Raw genomic sequence first — 16,147 nt, 5'->3', positions numbered from 1 at the left:
TCCTATGACCTGTTTCGGGTCCTCGCCCGCTCCATGGCCTCGGTGGTAGCGGCACGGCGCCTCCTATGGCTTCGCAACTGGGCGGCGGACACATCCTCCAAGTCGAGCCTGGGCTCCCTGCCATTCAGGGGCAAGTTCCTGTTCGGGGAGGACTTGGATCAAATCATCAAGACGCTGGGGGAAAATGCGGTTCATCGCCTGCCGGAAGACAGGTATCGCTCCACCAGGGTTTTTCCGTCCTCGCGGACCAGAGCCAGGGCGCAACGGCGCTACCGGAACTACAGACCGGCGGCAACCAGGCCCTCTGCCCCCAGGTCTCAGCCCTGGTCTCGCTCCTTTCGCGGGCGCCGCCCCGCGCGTCCCGCCCCCGCAGCTGGGCAACCCCCTCCCAAGTCCTCGCAATGATGTTCAGCTCGCCCACTCCGCCGTCCCCAGGATCGGGGGGCGACTGGCGTTCTTCTACGAGGAGTGGGCGCGAATCACCTCGGATCAGTGGGTTTTGGACACCATCGGACAAGGTTACGCGTTGGAGTTTGTCCGCGCTCCAAAGGGACGGTTCATATTCTCCCCTTGCGGCTCGGACACCAAGCGACAGGCGGTGCAGTTGACCCTGGACAGACTTTGGGAGATAGGCGCCATTGCGCCCGTGCCCTTCGGAGAGGTGGGCTCGGGCCATTATTCCATCTACTTCGTGGTGCCAAAGAAGGACGGTTCCTACCGGCCCATTCTGGACTTGAAGGAAGTCAACAAATCACTCCGGGTGGTTCGGTTCCGCATGGAAACGCTGCGGTCCGTGATCGCGGCGGTGCATCGCGGGGAATTCCTGGCCTCCTTGGACCTGACGGAGGCCTACCTCCACATCCCCATTCGCCGGGAGCATCATTGTCTGCTACGGTTCAAGATCCTGGATCAACATTTCCAGTTCGTGGCTCTCCCGTTCGGGCTGGCAACGGCTCCGCGCACTTTCACCAAGATCATGGTGGTGGTAGCGGCTGCCTTGCGGAAGGAGGGGATCCTAGTTCATCCTTACCTGGACGATTGGCTCATTCGAGCGAAGTCTTTTCGGCATGGACAGGAGGCCGTGGCCAGAGTCATAGAGTTTCTACAGTCCCTAGGATGGGTGGTGAACTTTTCCAAGAGCTCCCTGGTGCCCTCGCAGCGCTTGGATTTCCTGGGGGCGACCTTCGACACCCGTGTGGGCGCGGTTTTTCTACGTCAGGACAAGGCGCAAGCCCTGCGGGAACACATACAACGGTTTTCTGCGTTATCGGTTCCCACCTCCTGGGACTACCTGCAGCTCCTAGGGGTGATGGGTTCCACCATCGACATGGTCCCTTGGGCATTTGCGCACCTCAGGCCTCTACAGAGAGCGCTTCTATCCCGCTGGAAGTCCCTTTCGCAGGACTACCAGGTGCTCCTTCCCCTGCCGCTGTTTGCCCGGAACAGTCTGACCTGGTGGATGAATCCGGAGAATTTGGCCCGCGGCGTGTCTCTCGATCTGCCAAATTGGGTCGTGGTAACCACCGACGCCAGCCTCGTAGGCTGGGGAGCGGTCTGCGACCGCAGCGCCACGCAAGGAACGTGGTCCGCGGAGGAATCAAAATGGTCCATCAATCTCCTGGAGACCAGAGCGGTCAGATTAGCTCTCCAGCACTTCCTGCCTCTCCTCCAGAACCGGGAGGTCAGGATCTTATCGGACAATGCGACGACGGTGGCCTATATCAACCGACAGGGCGGCACTCGCAGTCCGCAGGTCGCGCTCGAAACAGAGATGCTGATGCAGTGGGCGGAGCGGCATCTGGCCCGCCTGGCGGCCTCACACATCGCAGGCGTGGACAACATACAGGCCGATTACCTCAGCCGTCAGCTCTTGGACCCCGGGGAATGGTCCCTCTCCGACGAGGCGATGCAGCTGCTTGTTTGGCGGTGGGGACCCCCCCATCTCGACCTCATGGCGTCCGCACGAAACACCAAGGCTCCCCGGTTCTTCAGCCGCCGGAGAGAGCGGGGAGCGGAGGGCGTGGACGCTCTCGTACTCCCGTGGCCGGCCAACCTGCTCCTTTACGCGTTCCCGCCGTGGCCACTTGTGGGAAGACTACTCCGCCGGGTAGAGGTCCACCAGGGACCGGTGATCTTCGTCGCCCCGGAGTGGCCAAGACGACCTTGGTTTGCGGACCTGATCCATCTGGTGATCGACGGACCCATCCGTCTGGGACATCTCCCCCGCCTCCTTCACCAAGGCCCGGTATTTTTCGACCAGGCAGAACTCTTCTGTCTTGCGGCCTGGCTTTTGAGAGGCGCCGCCTCCGGCGCCGGGGCTACCAGGAGGCGGTAGTCTCAACACTGCTGCGTTCTCGGAAGACTTCGACGTCGGTAGCCTATGTGCGAGTCTGGAAGGTGTTCGAGCTGTGGTGTGCCGGCCTGAACACGAGTCCCTCTGAGGCTTCGGTTCCTCAGATCCTTCAGTTCCTGCAAGCAGGGGTGGACAAGGGGCTTGCCTACAACTCTCTCCGGGTTCAGGTGGCCGCCCTTGGCTCGCTCCTGCGAGACGGGGGTTCCCTGCTACAACACCCGGATATTCTCCGTTTCCTCAAAGGGGTCCAACACATGCGACCTCCGGTGCGGAATCCTTGTCCCTCCTGGAGTCTCAACCTGGTGCTACGGGCCATGTCGGGACCTCCGTTTGAACCACTGCGGAATGCGACAATCAAGGATCTCACTCTCAAGGCGGTGTTTCTGGTGGCCATCTGCTCCGCTCGGCGCATCTCGGAGCTGCAGGCCCTGTCGTGCAGGGAACCCTACCTCCGATTCTCGGATTCCGGGGTTTCGATTCGCACTGTTCCCTCCTTTCTCCCGAAGGTGGTGTCCGCGTTCCATGTGAATCAGACGGTGGAGCTTCCTTCCTTCTCCGCTTCGGAACCGATGTCTCTCCGGCTTCTGGACGTCAAGCGCACCCTGCACCGCTATCTGGAGGCTACGAATGATTTCAGGACTTCTGACCATCTCTTCGTCCTCTGGTCCGGCCCTCGGAAGGGAGCTCAGGCCTCGAAGACGACCATTGCCAGATGGTTGAAGGCCGGCATTGCCGCTTCCTACATTGGGGTGGGGCGGACTCCCCCGCCCGGTATTGTTGCGCATTCTACACGCTCTCAGGCGTCCTCTTGGGCGGAGACCCGCTCGGTCTCCTCTCAAGAAATCTGTAGAGCAGCCACCTGGAAATCGTTACACACGTTCTCCAGACACTATCGTCTTCACCTCGCTTCCTCGGTCTTTGGACACTTTGGTGAGCAGGTTCTACGAGCAGGTCTCGCAGGACCCCACCCGGTTTAGGGACGCTTGGGTACATCCCACTGTCTGGACTGATCCAGGTACGTACAGGGAAAAGAAAATTATTCCTTACCTGCTAATTTTCGTTCCTGTAGTACCATGGATCAGTCCAGACGCCCACCGCATTTGGGTCCTACTCCTGCTCGACGGGGTTTTTCCTCTACGGGACGGTAGTATTTTCTGTCTCTCCGATTGCTCAGTTCTTACCTGTTTGTCACTGTTCCGTTTTGGGGGTTGACACGCTGACCTTTTGTCCTCCCACCCGTTGGTGGGAAGGGCTCGGTTTTGTTGCCTACGTTCTACGGCTGATTGTTGCCGCTCATTAAACTTGATCCAATTTGGGGGTTCTTGTTTTACTCGGGCTTGGATATTCTCGATACTGAACTCCTGCAGAGGGGGTAGTAGCACTCATGGTGACGCCCCCTCAAGGCTTTGGCTGACTCCATCTGCTGGATTGGGGACATAACCCACTGTCTGGACTGATCCATGGTACTACAGGAACGAAAATTAGCAGGTAAGGAATAATTTTCTTATTCATGCAAGGCTTGCTTCATTTGACGGCCCACAGAATCATGGGACGTCAGCCTGGTTCTTACCCAGCCTATGAAATCTCCCTGTGATTCAGTTGACTCTTGTGAACTCAATTAGCTGAGCTACAGAGCTGCATTTTTGACTGTGGACACTTCAGCCCACAGCTGGTGAGCTCTGAGCCCTAGTGACTTTCACCTTTTACTACATTTCACCATGATAAGGTGGCAACTTGCATGCATCACAAATTCTTATCTAAGGTGGTGGTGGATTTCCATATTAATCAGTTGATCATCCTACCAGCATTTTTGCCTAGGTCATATGTCCATGAAAGTGAAAAAGCTCCTTCGTTCCCTGGATTGCAAGACAGCTGCCATGTCTGGTTTTTTGTTTTTTGTTTTGTTTTGTTGGCGTGGACTCGAACCCATAGGAGTCCACCCATTTTTTTTTTGTTTGTTTTCACCCCAAAAGACCTGGGAGTGTGGTGACAAAGCACACTGTTTCTAATTGGATCGCAGATTGCATCTCTTATTATGCTCAGGCAGGCGTGACCTTAGAAAGGCGTAATGGGGCCCAAAATGTTAGGGCCATAGTGACTTCGGTCACCCACCAAAGGTGTATGTACGTTGATCAAATAAGCAAAGCTGTCACCCAGTCCACATTCAAATCCCATTATGTTTTGGACACAGCCTCCAGGTGGGATAGTTGGTTTGATCTGTTTGAGGCTTAGAGTCCAACTTCATTCCTCCTAGGGCCCATTTTTATCATTTTGGGTTGTCTTCCCTGTTTAAAAAAAAAAAAAAAAAAAGTAGAAAATAAGTAAATAACAAATTAAATGGTTTTAATCCCAACAAAGATATTTCCCATTTGTTTGCTGTTCTTGTTGCAGCTTCCCTCTTTTATTGATGATGACCCTTTGCTAGGGAGTTGCATGTGTGTGACTAGAGCGAACCTGCTGGTCTCTGAAGAGAGCAAGTCCTAGAATCCCTCCCCTTTTCTCCTCGGCCAAAGCTTTTGTATGGAACTCATGGGGAACCACTGGACCAATGCAGTGCAGGAGCCGCCATGCATGCACAATGACAGGCAACAAAAAAAGCCTTTCACCAAATTTTGGAAAGTTCCACCCATTCACTGCTGAGCCTGGTCATATGACCCTCTTTGACTGGTGAATTGCTGTTTTCAACTTACTCATAACATTGTTAGATTGAATTCAGGCTTTTTTTTATTGAACTGAAAGCATGTTTTATGTATGTATTTATTTATTTAAAGCGCAGCTATTTGCATATTGCCTTTAATTCTGCCTTTCTTGATTTACACCTGTTAAGCCACGCTGATATTCCAGAATATTCCGTATGCTACGCTGGGGCTCTGCTGGACTCTCTCATCCGGAGAGGAAAAGTGGTGAGTAGAATAATAGGATACTGTTGGATGCAAAGGTTGAATACATACAGTGATGAGCCCTGGCAACCTTGAAACACAAATGTACAGGAAACCAACTGAGTGAAAAGGTGTTTTTTTTTTGATGATGAGAAGCTGTTTTGCCAAAATAATATAAGAATTATTCAACCATAAATTTCTTAGGTCCTTCACGCCACAGTGGTGTTGAATGTGGTAAAAGTTTCTGTATTTTATTTTTCCACTGATGTGGATATTGACCCACATGGAACTGGGCTGAGACCAGCCTGTGATTTTTTTATGAAGGCCTCCAAATTGTTTTCAGGGGCTGTATCTTTCACACTTCCTGTTATGGGGGCGTGGGGTCTGGCTCTGTTATCCCTGTACCTGTCCCTGGACTTTCCAGCCCTAGAGGAGGCAAGCTGTTATCCCTGTGCACGTCCCCTGAGCTCTTCAGCCCTTGAGGGGACAGGCTCTGTATGGAGCAGGCGCTGTATATAAAGTATCGGGTCTTTTAATATGTCAGTTCTTTGTGTGCTGTGTCCAGAAAGAGAGGAAACGGAAAATACGGAGTAACAAGTTCTATGAAGTGTGAAAATCAGTGTTCGCCTTGTTAAGCGCCAAATCAAGCATAAGGCGCTTATCCGCAGACACAAAAGGTATCACACCAAATTTAGTAGAAACAAATTTTAATTTATTATAACACATCAATAAGCACTGGAGGTACAGAGTCGCAGTTCTCTCTGTCTAGATGCCCAGGAGAAGCACTAACCTGTCTCTCTCTCTCTCTGTCAGTGAGTGCTGCTTTTTATAGGTAAAACATACAATAATCCCTAATATGAACCTATGGGAGGATCAGTGCACAATTTCTTATGTCAACACGAGATGAATTAAACCTAAGTTACCCTGATCCCCCTCCCAAATTGAGGCCTACTTGCCTAATGTTCACATCAGTCTTCTGTTAGTCCTTTGTCCTGTCAGGTTTTCACCCTTAGGGAGGTTTCCAAGACTCTGGTTTTGCTGGTGCCACTTTAGTTGAAACATTAGCCTGGGAGATTCTGACCTTTTCCTTCTGCTTTTCTGTGACCCCCATGACCTTCTATCATAAGTTGTTGACAGCTGCTGCTGCTGTCCAGATGTCTCCTGTAATTTCTCCAAATCAGGGTCAATAGGGTATTTAAGGTTCCCATGGCCAGAACTGCAAGCAGGCCAAGACAGCAGAGGATTCTGGGTGAGTCATAGTCTCCAAGTTGGTCTCGGACTCAGGCACACATATCAAGCTGTAACCTCTTCTGAATTTTTAGATGTGCATTGCTTCCGTTTGAATTACAGTAAAACCCAATTTACACACTACCTCTCCCCCCCCCTCCCCCTTCTCTCGATGGGCTGCCACCATCACATCTTCCTCCTCCTCCTCCTCCTCTCCCCAGTGCACCCAGATTGTCAGCCCTCTGGCATAGGTGTGCGGGATGCTGGCTCTGCAGAACGGGCAGAAAGGCTTCACTGAGCAAGTGCGTGGCTCGCGATCCCTGCGGCAGCCCCTCCCTCCCTCCTTCCTTCTCAAAACCGGAACCTGAGGGGATGGGGGGGGGGGGGGGGGGGAGGGGTGTGGCTGCTGCTGCGGGGACTGAGTGCATATGTCAGCTCAGAGTCCTGCACTCAGTACAGTTTTTCCGATGGAGGGCAGGGCTGCTCTGTTGACTGGAGCCAACACACCTTGCCTTTCAAAACGAGCATTTATACTTTGAGCCCCGTGAGTGCTATTCTCGAGGGTCGGGTAATGATGTCAGTTTTTCGCAAGGTCGGTTAGACCAAGGGAGCTCGAAGAGTTGCAGAGTGGACCCTAATTACTTTCTAGGTTTCTGTAAATCTGTGTCCCTGAACAGCTCCGTGTTCTTGTCGGTGAGCTGAACGGGAGAGCAGCTCACATGGAGTGGTGTTGCAGCTTGGAACCTGCAGGGGGACCAGAGGTGTTGGTGGAAATGATGCATATTTGGGCAAAAGTCTTGGTAGCTTTATTTTTTCATATATTATTCTCCCACCACATACCTTTTAGCAAGCAAGCTTTTAGAAAATTAGCCAAGCCTTAATATAAATATCAGAGGGGTGCACAGCAAGATTGAACCCTTTTTTTTTAATTTGGAAAATTTGCAGAGTCTCTTCCATCATTTTCTTTCTCCAGTTTCACTCCAAAATGTGAGAGGCTATTACACCGTAGCGGTGCCAGGAATAGGACCTTGTTGAATTGTAGTCATCTGCCCCGGAGAGGGGTCTTGCTGGCGCACGCAGAACCCAGCCGACCTGAATACTTTTACGTTTAGCAGTTTGAGAGGTGAGCGAGAGTGGATCGAGGGTCTCCGTAACTCGGTCTGCCGGAGAAGTGGATCCCTCCGTGAGGAAAGCCCGAGTAGCCCAGCTGCGTTTGCTCTCTTCTCTCAGGTCTCCTCATAGCACGGCTCCGCTGTTGGCAGGCATTCCTCGTGTTGGAAGAGGAAGACGGGGGGGGGGGCAGCGGCGTGCGATCTGTCCCACGGCCCTGTTTTCTGCTGAGTCCTCATGCTAGCCTGGGTGTTTTTAACTTAGTTTTTTTGTTTTTTTTTTTTAAAGCCTTGCTGATATGTAGCTGGTTTAAACAAAAATCTGTATTGTGATACAAAGAAAAAAAGACAAATCACCAGAAACTACTTTATTTATGGCAATTGGATATTTTTCCTCCATCTTTATTCAGGTTGCTATTGAAAAGATTAAATAGTACACCTTTTTATTTTAAACCACCTTTACTTTTGGGCTTGCAACAAATGGCTTCCATTGCATGGGGACGCTTCCAGAGCCCTGAAACATCAGCATGATCACCAGTAAAGATGGTGGCTGGCAGCACTGGGGTAAAGCGGCTGGTCTCTGAGAGATTTCCAGTTCACCAGCTGCGGTAGCGTCCTCCACAGTAACGTCTTATTTCGGATTTAGGTTCGCCCAGGGAAGAAACAGAAGCCGCGAGCTGCTGAGGATGATGCCCATTTTCCATGTTGTAAATCTGCGGGCCAGGCCCTTGGCTTATGAAACACTGTGGGCACCAGCCCAAACCATCAAACCTGATGCAATCTGCTCCTCGCTGCCAAAACAGTAGGGTTTTCCCATCGTTGGCCTCTGATGAACTCTCTGTAGCCCAGGGCTTGGGGAACACCTGTGCAGTCACTGCTTTTTTTTTTTTCCCCCCCACGGATGTTTTGTGTTCAGCACGGTGCCTGAAATTTAACAGCTGGTAGGCTTGGATGCAGACTTTCCATCGTTTTACCAGGAAAGAACGATGGCTTAAAAGCATCGTTGTACGGCCAACCTGGTTTCCTCGCTCCGTAGCCGCATGCTGCTTCTGAAGCCTTGGGTCCCACTTGTGACCATTGTCGTGAGCTACAAAAACACCGATGAACTCTCCTTGGTCATTTTACTGTGTTTTGTGTGGCAGCGTAGCCATAAATTGTGCTTCGATAGCTCGCTACAGGCCACAGTGTGGTTGACTGCAGTTGGTAACTTCTAGAAGGCTAACAGTTATTTAATGTTTTTTTTTTCTTTTCTTTTTGACTTGGGCAGGGGAGGGAAGGGTAATTTTTTCTCTGTCAGTGAAGAGCCTTTAGTTAGTCCCAAAGCTTTGCATCCTTCAAATATTCACTAGTCTTCTACAGGTAATTCTGTCTACCAATTAATTAATTTATTTTTTTAAACTCTCTTACTGCATAGCCAGATGGATCAGGACCAATGGGTTTATGCTCCCCTGCCAGCAGATGGACTACTGAGTCAGGTTTCAAAAAGCTAACGTCACCATAGATACACCCCTGCAGTGATCACAGCCCTTCAGTATTTCTCCGTCTCCCGCAGATGTAGACATGCTTTCCTTTTTGGAAGAAGAAATTCTGCTTCTAAATGGGAGAAAAGATTGAGCCCTGCTCTCCTGCAGTGATACCAAAAGGTCCATCTCTGTTGAGAATTCCTGAGGTGATTTCCGAGATCCCTCAGAGATGTGCCTTGGTCTGGGTCCTGGCATGGACTTTGCTGCTGAAGCAGCTGAAAGACAGCAGGTGCAGGAAGCCGAGCACGGCAATGACGGCCAAAGCCCTCTGCCCCTGCATCCAGAGAATGTCTCTGTACTCAGCCAGTAAGTGCTGAGCCCAGGTAAGTTTTTTAAAAAAAAAGAGGGGTTTCAGTAAGACTTCCTCCGGTCTCTTTGCTTGGCGTACCATACCGACATCGTTTCCAATCCTGTTGGGGTAAGGGGAAGTGGGCTTCTGAGTGGGTTGAGTGGCCCCCCTGCTTTAGTCTTGGTCGGCACACTGCGTGGTAGGTCGCGGCGGCGCCATCGTGCGCTTGTTTTTGTGCTTGTATTGCCCACCATAGAGCTTCGGTACGCGTAGTGTGTGTTGGCTCTTTGCATGCGCTATGCGCATAACACCGCGAGCGCACATACGAGCGCAACTTTCAAGGCGCAGAATACGAGTAAAGCCGGGTTTTGCGTGCGCCTCACTGCAGCCCGCTTAGGCACCTGAAATCTGTGCACATAAATTTTAAGCGCAAGCCGCCTGAACTCAAAATTACTGTCAGAAATGGCTCTGTCAGCAAAGAAACATAAGCGCCTCTCTCTCTGCGCTGCTTGTCATATTAGGGCTGCATAGTATGACCTGGATTCTTGCTTATGTCAGTACTGTGAGGAAGCCTCCCCGGACTTTGCTAAGCCTGGCTCCTCCCATTCAGAGGATGGGTCAGCCATAGCCTTAACTGGAAGTACCCCGGATCTGAGTAACCCCGGGACTGGGTCATCCATGGGAGAGGGAAATTTAGTGGCACTTACCCCAGTACCTCCTGGGCTAGGCATGAACCTGGCTGCTTTCTCTTGGCTGGAATTATTTGAAGGCCTTCATACAGGCGCAGTCTGCTACCTCACTTGCCCCTGTCCAGACAGAACCTCAGCCGATAAGTCCTCCCTCTCCCAGTCCTATTGGCAGACCTAGAGGCATGCCTCGACTCAACAAGAGTATCCCTGGCAGGGACACAGGCGGCACGAACGAAGAAGAGGCTCCAGATTCCTTGGAAGATGGAGAAATCCCCCCCCGCCCCCGGATTTAGAAACGTATCTGACCATGTTATGGTTTTTCCATAAGGACGAATTGCCGGCCCTGAATTCCCAGAACCTGAAAATGCTGGGGGTTCCTGGGCAGACTGTATGAAGGAACCAAACAAGAATCCTATTCTGATTTCCCTACAGAAAGCCTCTTGTTACTTTCCAGTACTGGAAGCCATCCAGGAGTTCATTGACCTCGAATGAGATGCCCCAGAAGCAAGTTTTAAAGGTGAATGAGTGTTAGAAGCTCTATACCCACTGGATCCGGCAGCAAGAGAACGTTTGCATTTCCCTTAAGTGGATGTGCTGGTTTGTGCTGTCTCTAAGTGAACAGCTATCCCAATGGAGGGAGGAGCGGCCTTAAAGGATGCGCATGATAGACGGATGGAGTCAATCCTTAAACCGGCCTTTGATGGAATAGCAATGACCTTACAGATTTGCTGCTTGTTCCCTGGTAGCTCGTTCATACCTGACCCTCGGTCGAGAGGTGGATGACTTGGGGACGAATTCCAGAGCGTTTATGGTACCTGCCGCCACCTTTTTAGCTAATGCAGGCATGGACCTAGTCCATATCTCTACCAGAGGAGTGGCCTCAGTGGTGGCGGCCAGAAGACAGCTATGGCTGCAGAATTGGTCAGCAGACGCAAACTCCAAGGCAAATCTCACAAAGATGTCCTTTAAAGGATCACTCCTCTTCGGAAGCAAATTGGAAAAACTGGCCAGTAAATGGGGCGAATTTTCAGTACCCCGGCTACCAGAAGATGAGAGAGCAATTACAGCACCCCTCGTCCATGAAGGGGTTGATCCAGGGGCTCCCAAAACTTTTGCCCCTACTGAAACTTGACATTTCAAAGGTTTCTATCCTTTGGGAGGTCTCAGTCCTTTTGAAGTTGGCAGCCAGCTCAAGAGAGGGTCAGGCTCGGGTTCAGGTTTGTTCTGAACTCCCCAATGAAGTTTTGCCGACCCACCCTCAGAATGAGGAGATAGGGGGTCGACTGTCCCTCTTCTACCAACAGTGGGTGGAGATCACGTTGGATAAATGGGTACTGGAGGTCATATGAGAAGGATACGTGCTGGAATTTCACAGCACTCCTCGGGACATATTCATGATATCTTATTGCCACTCCCAGCACAAGAAGCTGGCAGTGGAGATTACCCTGTTAAGGGCTCCTCAGGATGAGGGCTATAATTCCAGTACCTGCACCCCAGGAAAATATGGAGTGTTATTCCATCTATTTCATCGTACCCAAGAAGGAAGGTTCCTTTCACCCCATCCTGGACCTCAAGAGCATCAACTAACATTTATGAGTGATTCGTTTCCGCATGGAAACCCTACGCTTTTGTGATAATGGCCGTGCAATCAGAAGAGTTCTTAACCTCACTGGACCTATCTGAGGCCGATTTGCATATTCCAATCCAACAAGAACATCGTTTCCTACGCTTTGCAGTACTGAGTCGCCTTTATCAGTTCCGTGCACCGCCCTTTGGCCTTGCCACCGGCCCCAGAACATTTTCCAAGATTATGGTGGTCGTAGCTGCAGCGTTGAGAAAAGAGGGAATTCTGGTGCATCCATACTTGGATGACTGGTTGATCTGGGCAAAGTCCTTGGAAGAGAGTCTCCGGGTGACCAACAGGGTGACCTCCTTGCTTCAGGAACTCAGTTGGGTCGTAAACCTGGACAAAAACAGTCTCAAACTCTCCCAGTTTTTGGAATATCTTGAAGTCCAGTTCAGCACCAAGCAGGGCAAGGTCTTCCTTCCGATCACACGGATAAGGAAGTTAATGGCCCAAGTGCATCTGATGATGAACACGATGTGCCAGACAGTGCGGAGCTATCTTCAAGTCCTTGGTTTGATGGCAGCATCCCTGGAAGTAGTGCCATGGGCAAGGGCACACATTTCAACGCTCTCTGCTGTCATGTTGGATCCTATTGTATCAAGACTATTCAATTGGCCTCCGCTTACTGATGGAAGTATACTCTCTGCTCCAGTGATGGCTGCAGGAAGCTCATCTGGGAAGGGATGTACCCCTGTCCCCTCTGAACTGACTGGTCCTCATGACAGACGCAAGCCTTCAGGGCTGGGGAGCTCACTGTCAGAACTGATGTTACCTCTTCCGATGGCGTCGGCGTTTCTTCTTGATGCTGGCATCTCTTGCAGCGCGGCCCCACGCGAATTGGGGCTTGGCCACGCCCCCTTATGACGTCAGACGCCAACTGAGAGACGGACAGTGCGGGAGATTTGCCTTCTTATTGAGAGCCTTTCATCCTTTCTCCTTGCTTCGGCCACAAGTACGTTGAGGAGTTTCTCTGTTGTTTTTTTCCTGCCGCTTGCTGCCTGCTTGACCTGGACTGCCTTCTGGATTACCCTGTTCGCTGCCTGCCCTGACCTGGACTGCCTCTGGATTACCCTGTTTGCCGCCTGCCTCTGGATAGTTACTTTGGTTCTTGTTGCTTGCTGCCTGCCCTGACTCGGACTGTCTCTGGATTACCCTGCTTGCTGCCTGCCTCTGGATAGCTGCTTGGGTTCCTGCTGTTCGCTGCCTGCCCTGACCTGGACTGTCTCTGGATTACCCTGTTTGCGGCCTACCGCTGGACTACTCTTCTGGGTTCCGGTCACCGCTACTGGTTTACCTGGATAACCTGGAGTATCCTCCCTGACGACATGCTGCAAGTTTCCAGTTCCAAGTACCTCATCTACTCAAGGTAAGCGGTCACCGACCCTGGTTCCACGAACCAGTGTAACACTGATGGCCCAGGGGTGTTGGACCAAATAAGAGGCCCTCTGGAACATAAACCGCCTGGAAGCCCGGGCAGTCAGATTGGCATGTCTACAATTCAGCCACATTCTCCAGGGTCAAGCAGTCCGCATAATGTCGGACAACGCAACAATGGTAGCCGCCTTCAACTGCAAGGGTGGAACCAAAAGCCAGAAAGTGTCACAGGAGATAGATCTCCTTATGGAATGGATGGAAATACATCTACAGATGATCTCAGCCTCCCAAATCACAGGAAAAGACAACGTCAGAGCAGACTTTCTAAACAGGGAGAGTCTGGATCCAGGAGAGTGGTTGTTGTTGGCCAAAGCCTTTTCAGCTGGTAGTAGATCGCTGGGTTCTCCCGTCCATCGATTTGTTGGCCGCATCTCACAATGGGAAGGTTCCCCAATTCTTCAGTTGCAAAAGAGATCAGTTGACCCTGGGCATCGATGCTGTCATTCAGACTTGGCCGGAAAAGGAGCTGCTATATGCCTTCCCTCCATGGTCCCTCCTGGGAAGGGTCATTTGCAGAATCCAGCACCACAGGGGATTAGTCCTATTAGTAGCTCCAGATTGGCCCAGGCGTCTGTGGTATGTGGACATGCAGAGACTCCTGGTGGAGAACCCACCGCACAGGGAATTGCTCCAACAGGGACCAGTCCTTCATGAGGATCCGACTTGATTCTGTCTTACGGGCTGGCCCTTGAGAGGGCTCGCCTGATGAAGTGAGGATATTTGGCAGCAGTAATTGCACCTTACTCTGCACATAGTTCTTTGCGTCCCTAGAGTATGCGTGGGTCTGGAAAGTATTTGAGGCCTGGTGTGAGGAACATGGTGTTTCCCCTCGGATGGTCAAAATCCCACTAATTCTAAAATTTTTGCTGGATGGCTTCAATAAAATTTTGACCGTTAACTCCTTGAAGGTCCAGGTAGTGGCTCTCTCCTGTTTCACAGGCGAGGCAAACGGAAGCCACCTATCTGCTCATCTGGACATAGCCCGTTTTTCTGAAAGGGGTGAAGCACCTCCAGCCACCCCTACGGTGGCCGGTTTCCTTGTGGAATCTTAATCTGGTATTGGAGATTGGCAGGGCCCTCCTTCTGGCTGCTGCACAGCCTTTTTCCTTGTATTTATTAACCCTGAAAACGGTGTTCCTGGTGACAATGTGCTCAGCACGTCGCATCTCTGAACTCCAGGCATTGTCATGTCGGGAACCGTTCCTCCGGATAACTCTAGGAGCATTACAGCTTCTTACTGTTCCATTCTTCTTGCCCAAGGTAGTCTCGGAGTTTCATTTGAATCAGTCCATTTCTTTGCCATCCCTAGATAAGCACATGGACGCGGAAGAATACCGCCTCTGCCATTTGAATGTCAGTAGGCTTTTGGTGCGGTATCTGGAAGTTTCAGAACCGATCCGAAAGATGAACTGCCTGTTTGTCTGTCACGGTGTAAGGAAGCAGGGCGAACCAGCCAGATTAAGGAGGTGGTCGCAGGAAAGTCATTACCCCTTCAGATTAAAGCTCATTCCACTAAGGCTCAGGAAGTCTCATGGGTGGAAACTAGACTGCTGTCTCCCATAGACATCTGCCGAGCGGCGAATGGTCCTCCTTGCACACCTTCTTCAGGTTCTATCGCCTGGACATTCAGGCCCGGGAGAAGCTTTTGTACGTCCCATTGGTCCTGAGTCCCATTGGTCCTGAGTCCATCTGGCTATATGCTTGGAAATAGAGAAATTACTTACCAGATAATTTAGTGTTTTTAATGTAGACAGATGGACTCAGCATCCCGCCCATGGCTACCCAAGAATGGTGCCAAGGATTCGCCCGTGGAGTGGATATTGATTCCAAGAGATTACGGGTAAGCCATCATCCAATCCCTAGATCAGGGCATCTATAATCTCATTGGGGTTCAGTGATTGTTTGACTACAGTTACGGTTATCAGTTTTTAATCAGGTTTTTTGAAGAGAATACTGAAGAGAATACTTTTGAAGAGAATACTGAAGGGCTGAGGTCACTGCAGGGGTGTATCTAAGGTGACATCAGCTCTGAAGCCTGACTCCCATTGCCATCTGCTGGCAACGTAGCATAAAACCATTGGTCCTGAGTCCATCTGTCTAAACTAAGGAAAACAAAATTATCAGGTAAGTAATTTCTCCATTTCTGAGACTGAGAAAAAAAATTATGAATTCCGAGGCAGTGCAAATACAGGTATCGGTAAGAGCAAATATGAATACGTAGTGATGAAGGCTTGTATGAAAAAGATGAGTATCTCCTTCAGGTAGCTGTGTAATGGGAAGAAAATGTGCCCCAAATGGACTCGTATGTCTTATATATACCTTTAGGAGTGTACACCAGGCTTCCAGTTCGACTAGTTTCCAGAGGAGATGTCTGCTTCCAGTATTGGACAGTAGTGACCCTTGCTGCCAGTAACATTTGATTTACAAGTTTTCTCATCTTGCTGGTGCTGGTGTACAGTCCCAGTGCCCAAGGAAAGCTAGTGTAGGAGGAGCGGCAAACTCAAATCCTGTCATCCGAAAAATGTCCCTAAAAGCATCTAACCTGCCCATGTGCAGATGTGAGGCTCTGTGTCCACATTTTCCCCAGCACAAAGGACTATCTAAATGAAGACGTCGTCTGCTTTTAGCTCACGTAAACCCTCATACAATGCAAGATTCCCTCTTGGCTTGGCATCCTCGTTACCCCCTAACAACCTTTGAAGGGAGGGGGCTCATAGGGAATATGAGAAATTCGTTTTCACAGAGAGGGGGCGTTAGGAGCCTGGAGCAGATTTCCAGGACGGGCGGAGTGTGGTAAAGAAGCAACATGTCAGAATGCAAGAATGCATGGAGCAACCTCAAAGGGATTTTGATGATGGAAGGTGAGAGGAGCACAGGTTAGGATAAGGATATTGACAGCAGAGTAGGCAGGCACAAATGGGCAAGATTAGTGTGGGCCCAAGTGGTCCATCTGCTGATATCTTCTTTCTCTGCTTTCCTCTTAGCTAGTTCTACAATTTGGCAGGGTGACTTGGTTC

General features: G+C 50.8%; 1 protein-coding gene across 1 annotated transcript in view; it reads left to right on the top strand.

The window, feature by feature from the left end:
• NOL6 (nucleolar protein 6) overlaps positions 1-16,147 on the top strand; it is a 207,050-nt gene that overhangs the window by 52,316 nt on the left and 138,587 nt on the right. Inside the window, exon 15 of the mRNA XM_029581150.1 lies at positions 5,181-5,256. Coding sequence (XP_029437010.1) covers positions 5,181-5,256 — 76 coding nt within the window. The remainder of the gene's footprint in view (positions 1-5,180; positions 5,257-16,147) is intronic.

This window comes from Rhinatrema bivittatum, chromosome 1 (genome assembly GCF_901001135.1).
Source record: "Rhinatrema bivittatum chromosome 1, aRhiBiv1.1, whole genome shotgun sequence".
Classification (NCBI taxonomy): Eukaryota; Metazoa; Chordata; class Amphibia; order Gymnophiona; family Rhinatrematidae; genus Rhinatrema; species Rhinatrema bivittatum.
The sequence above is the reverse complement of the archived record's forward strand: the minus strand, read 5'-3'. Positions and strand labels throughout refer to the sequence as shown.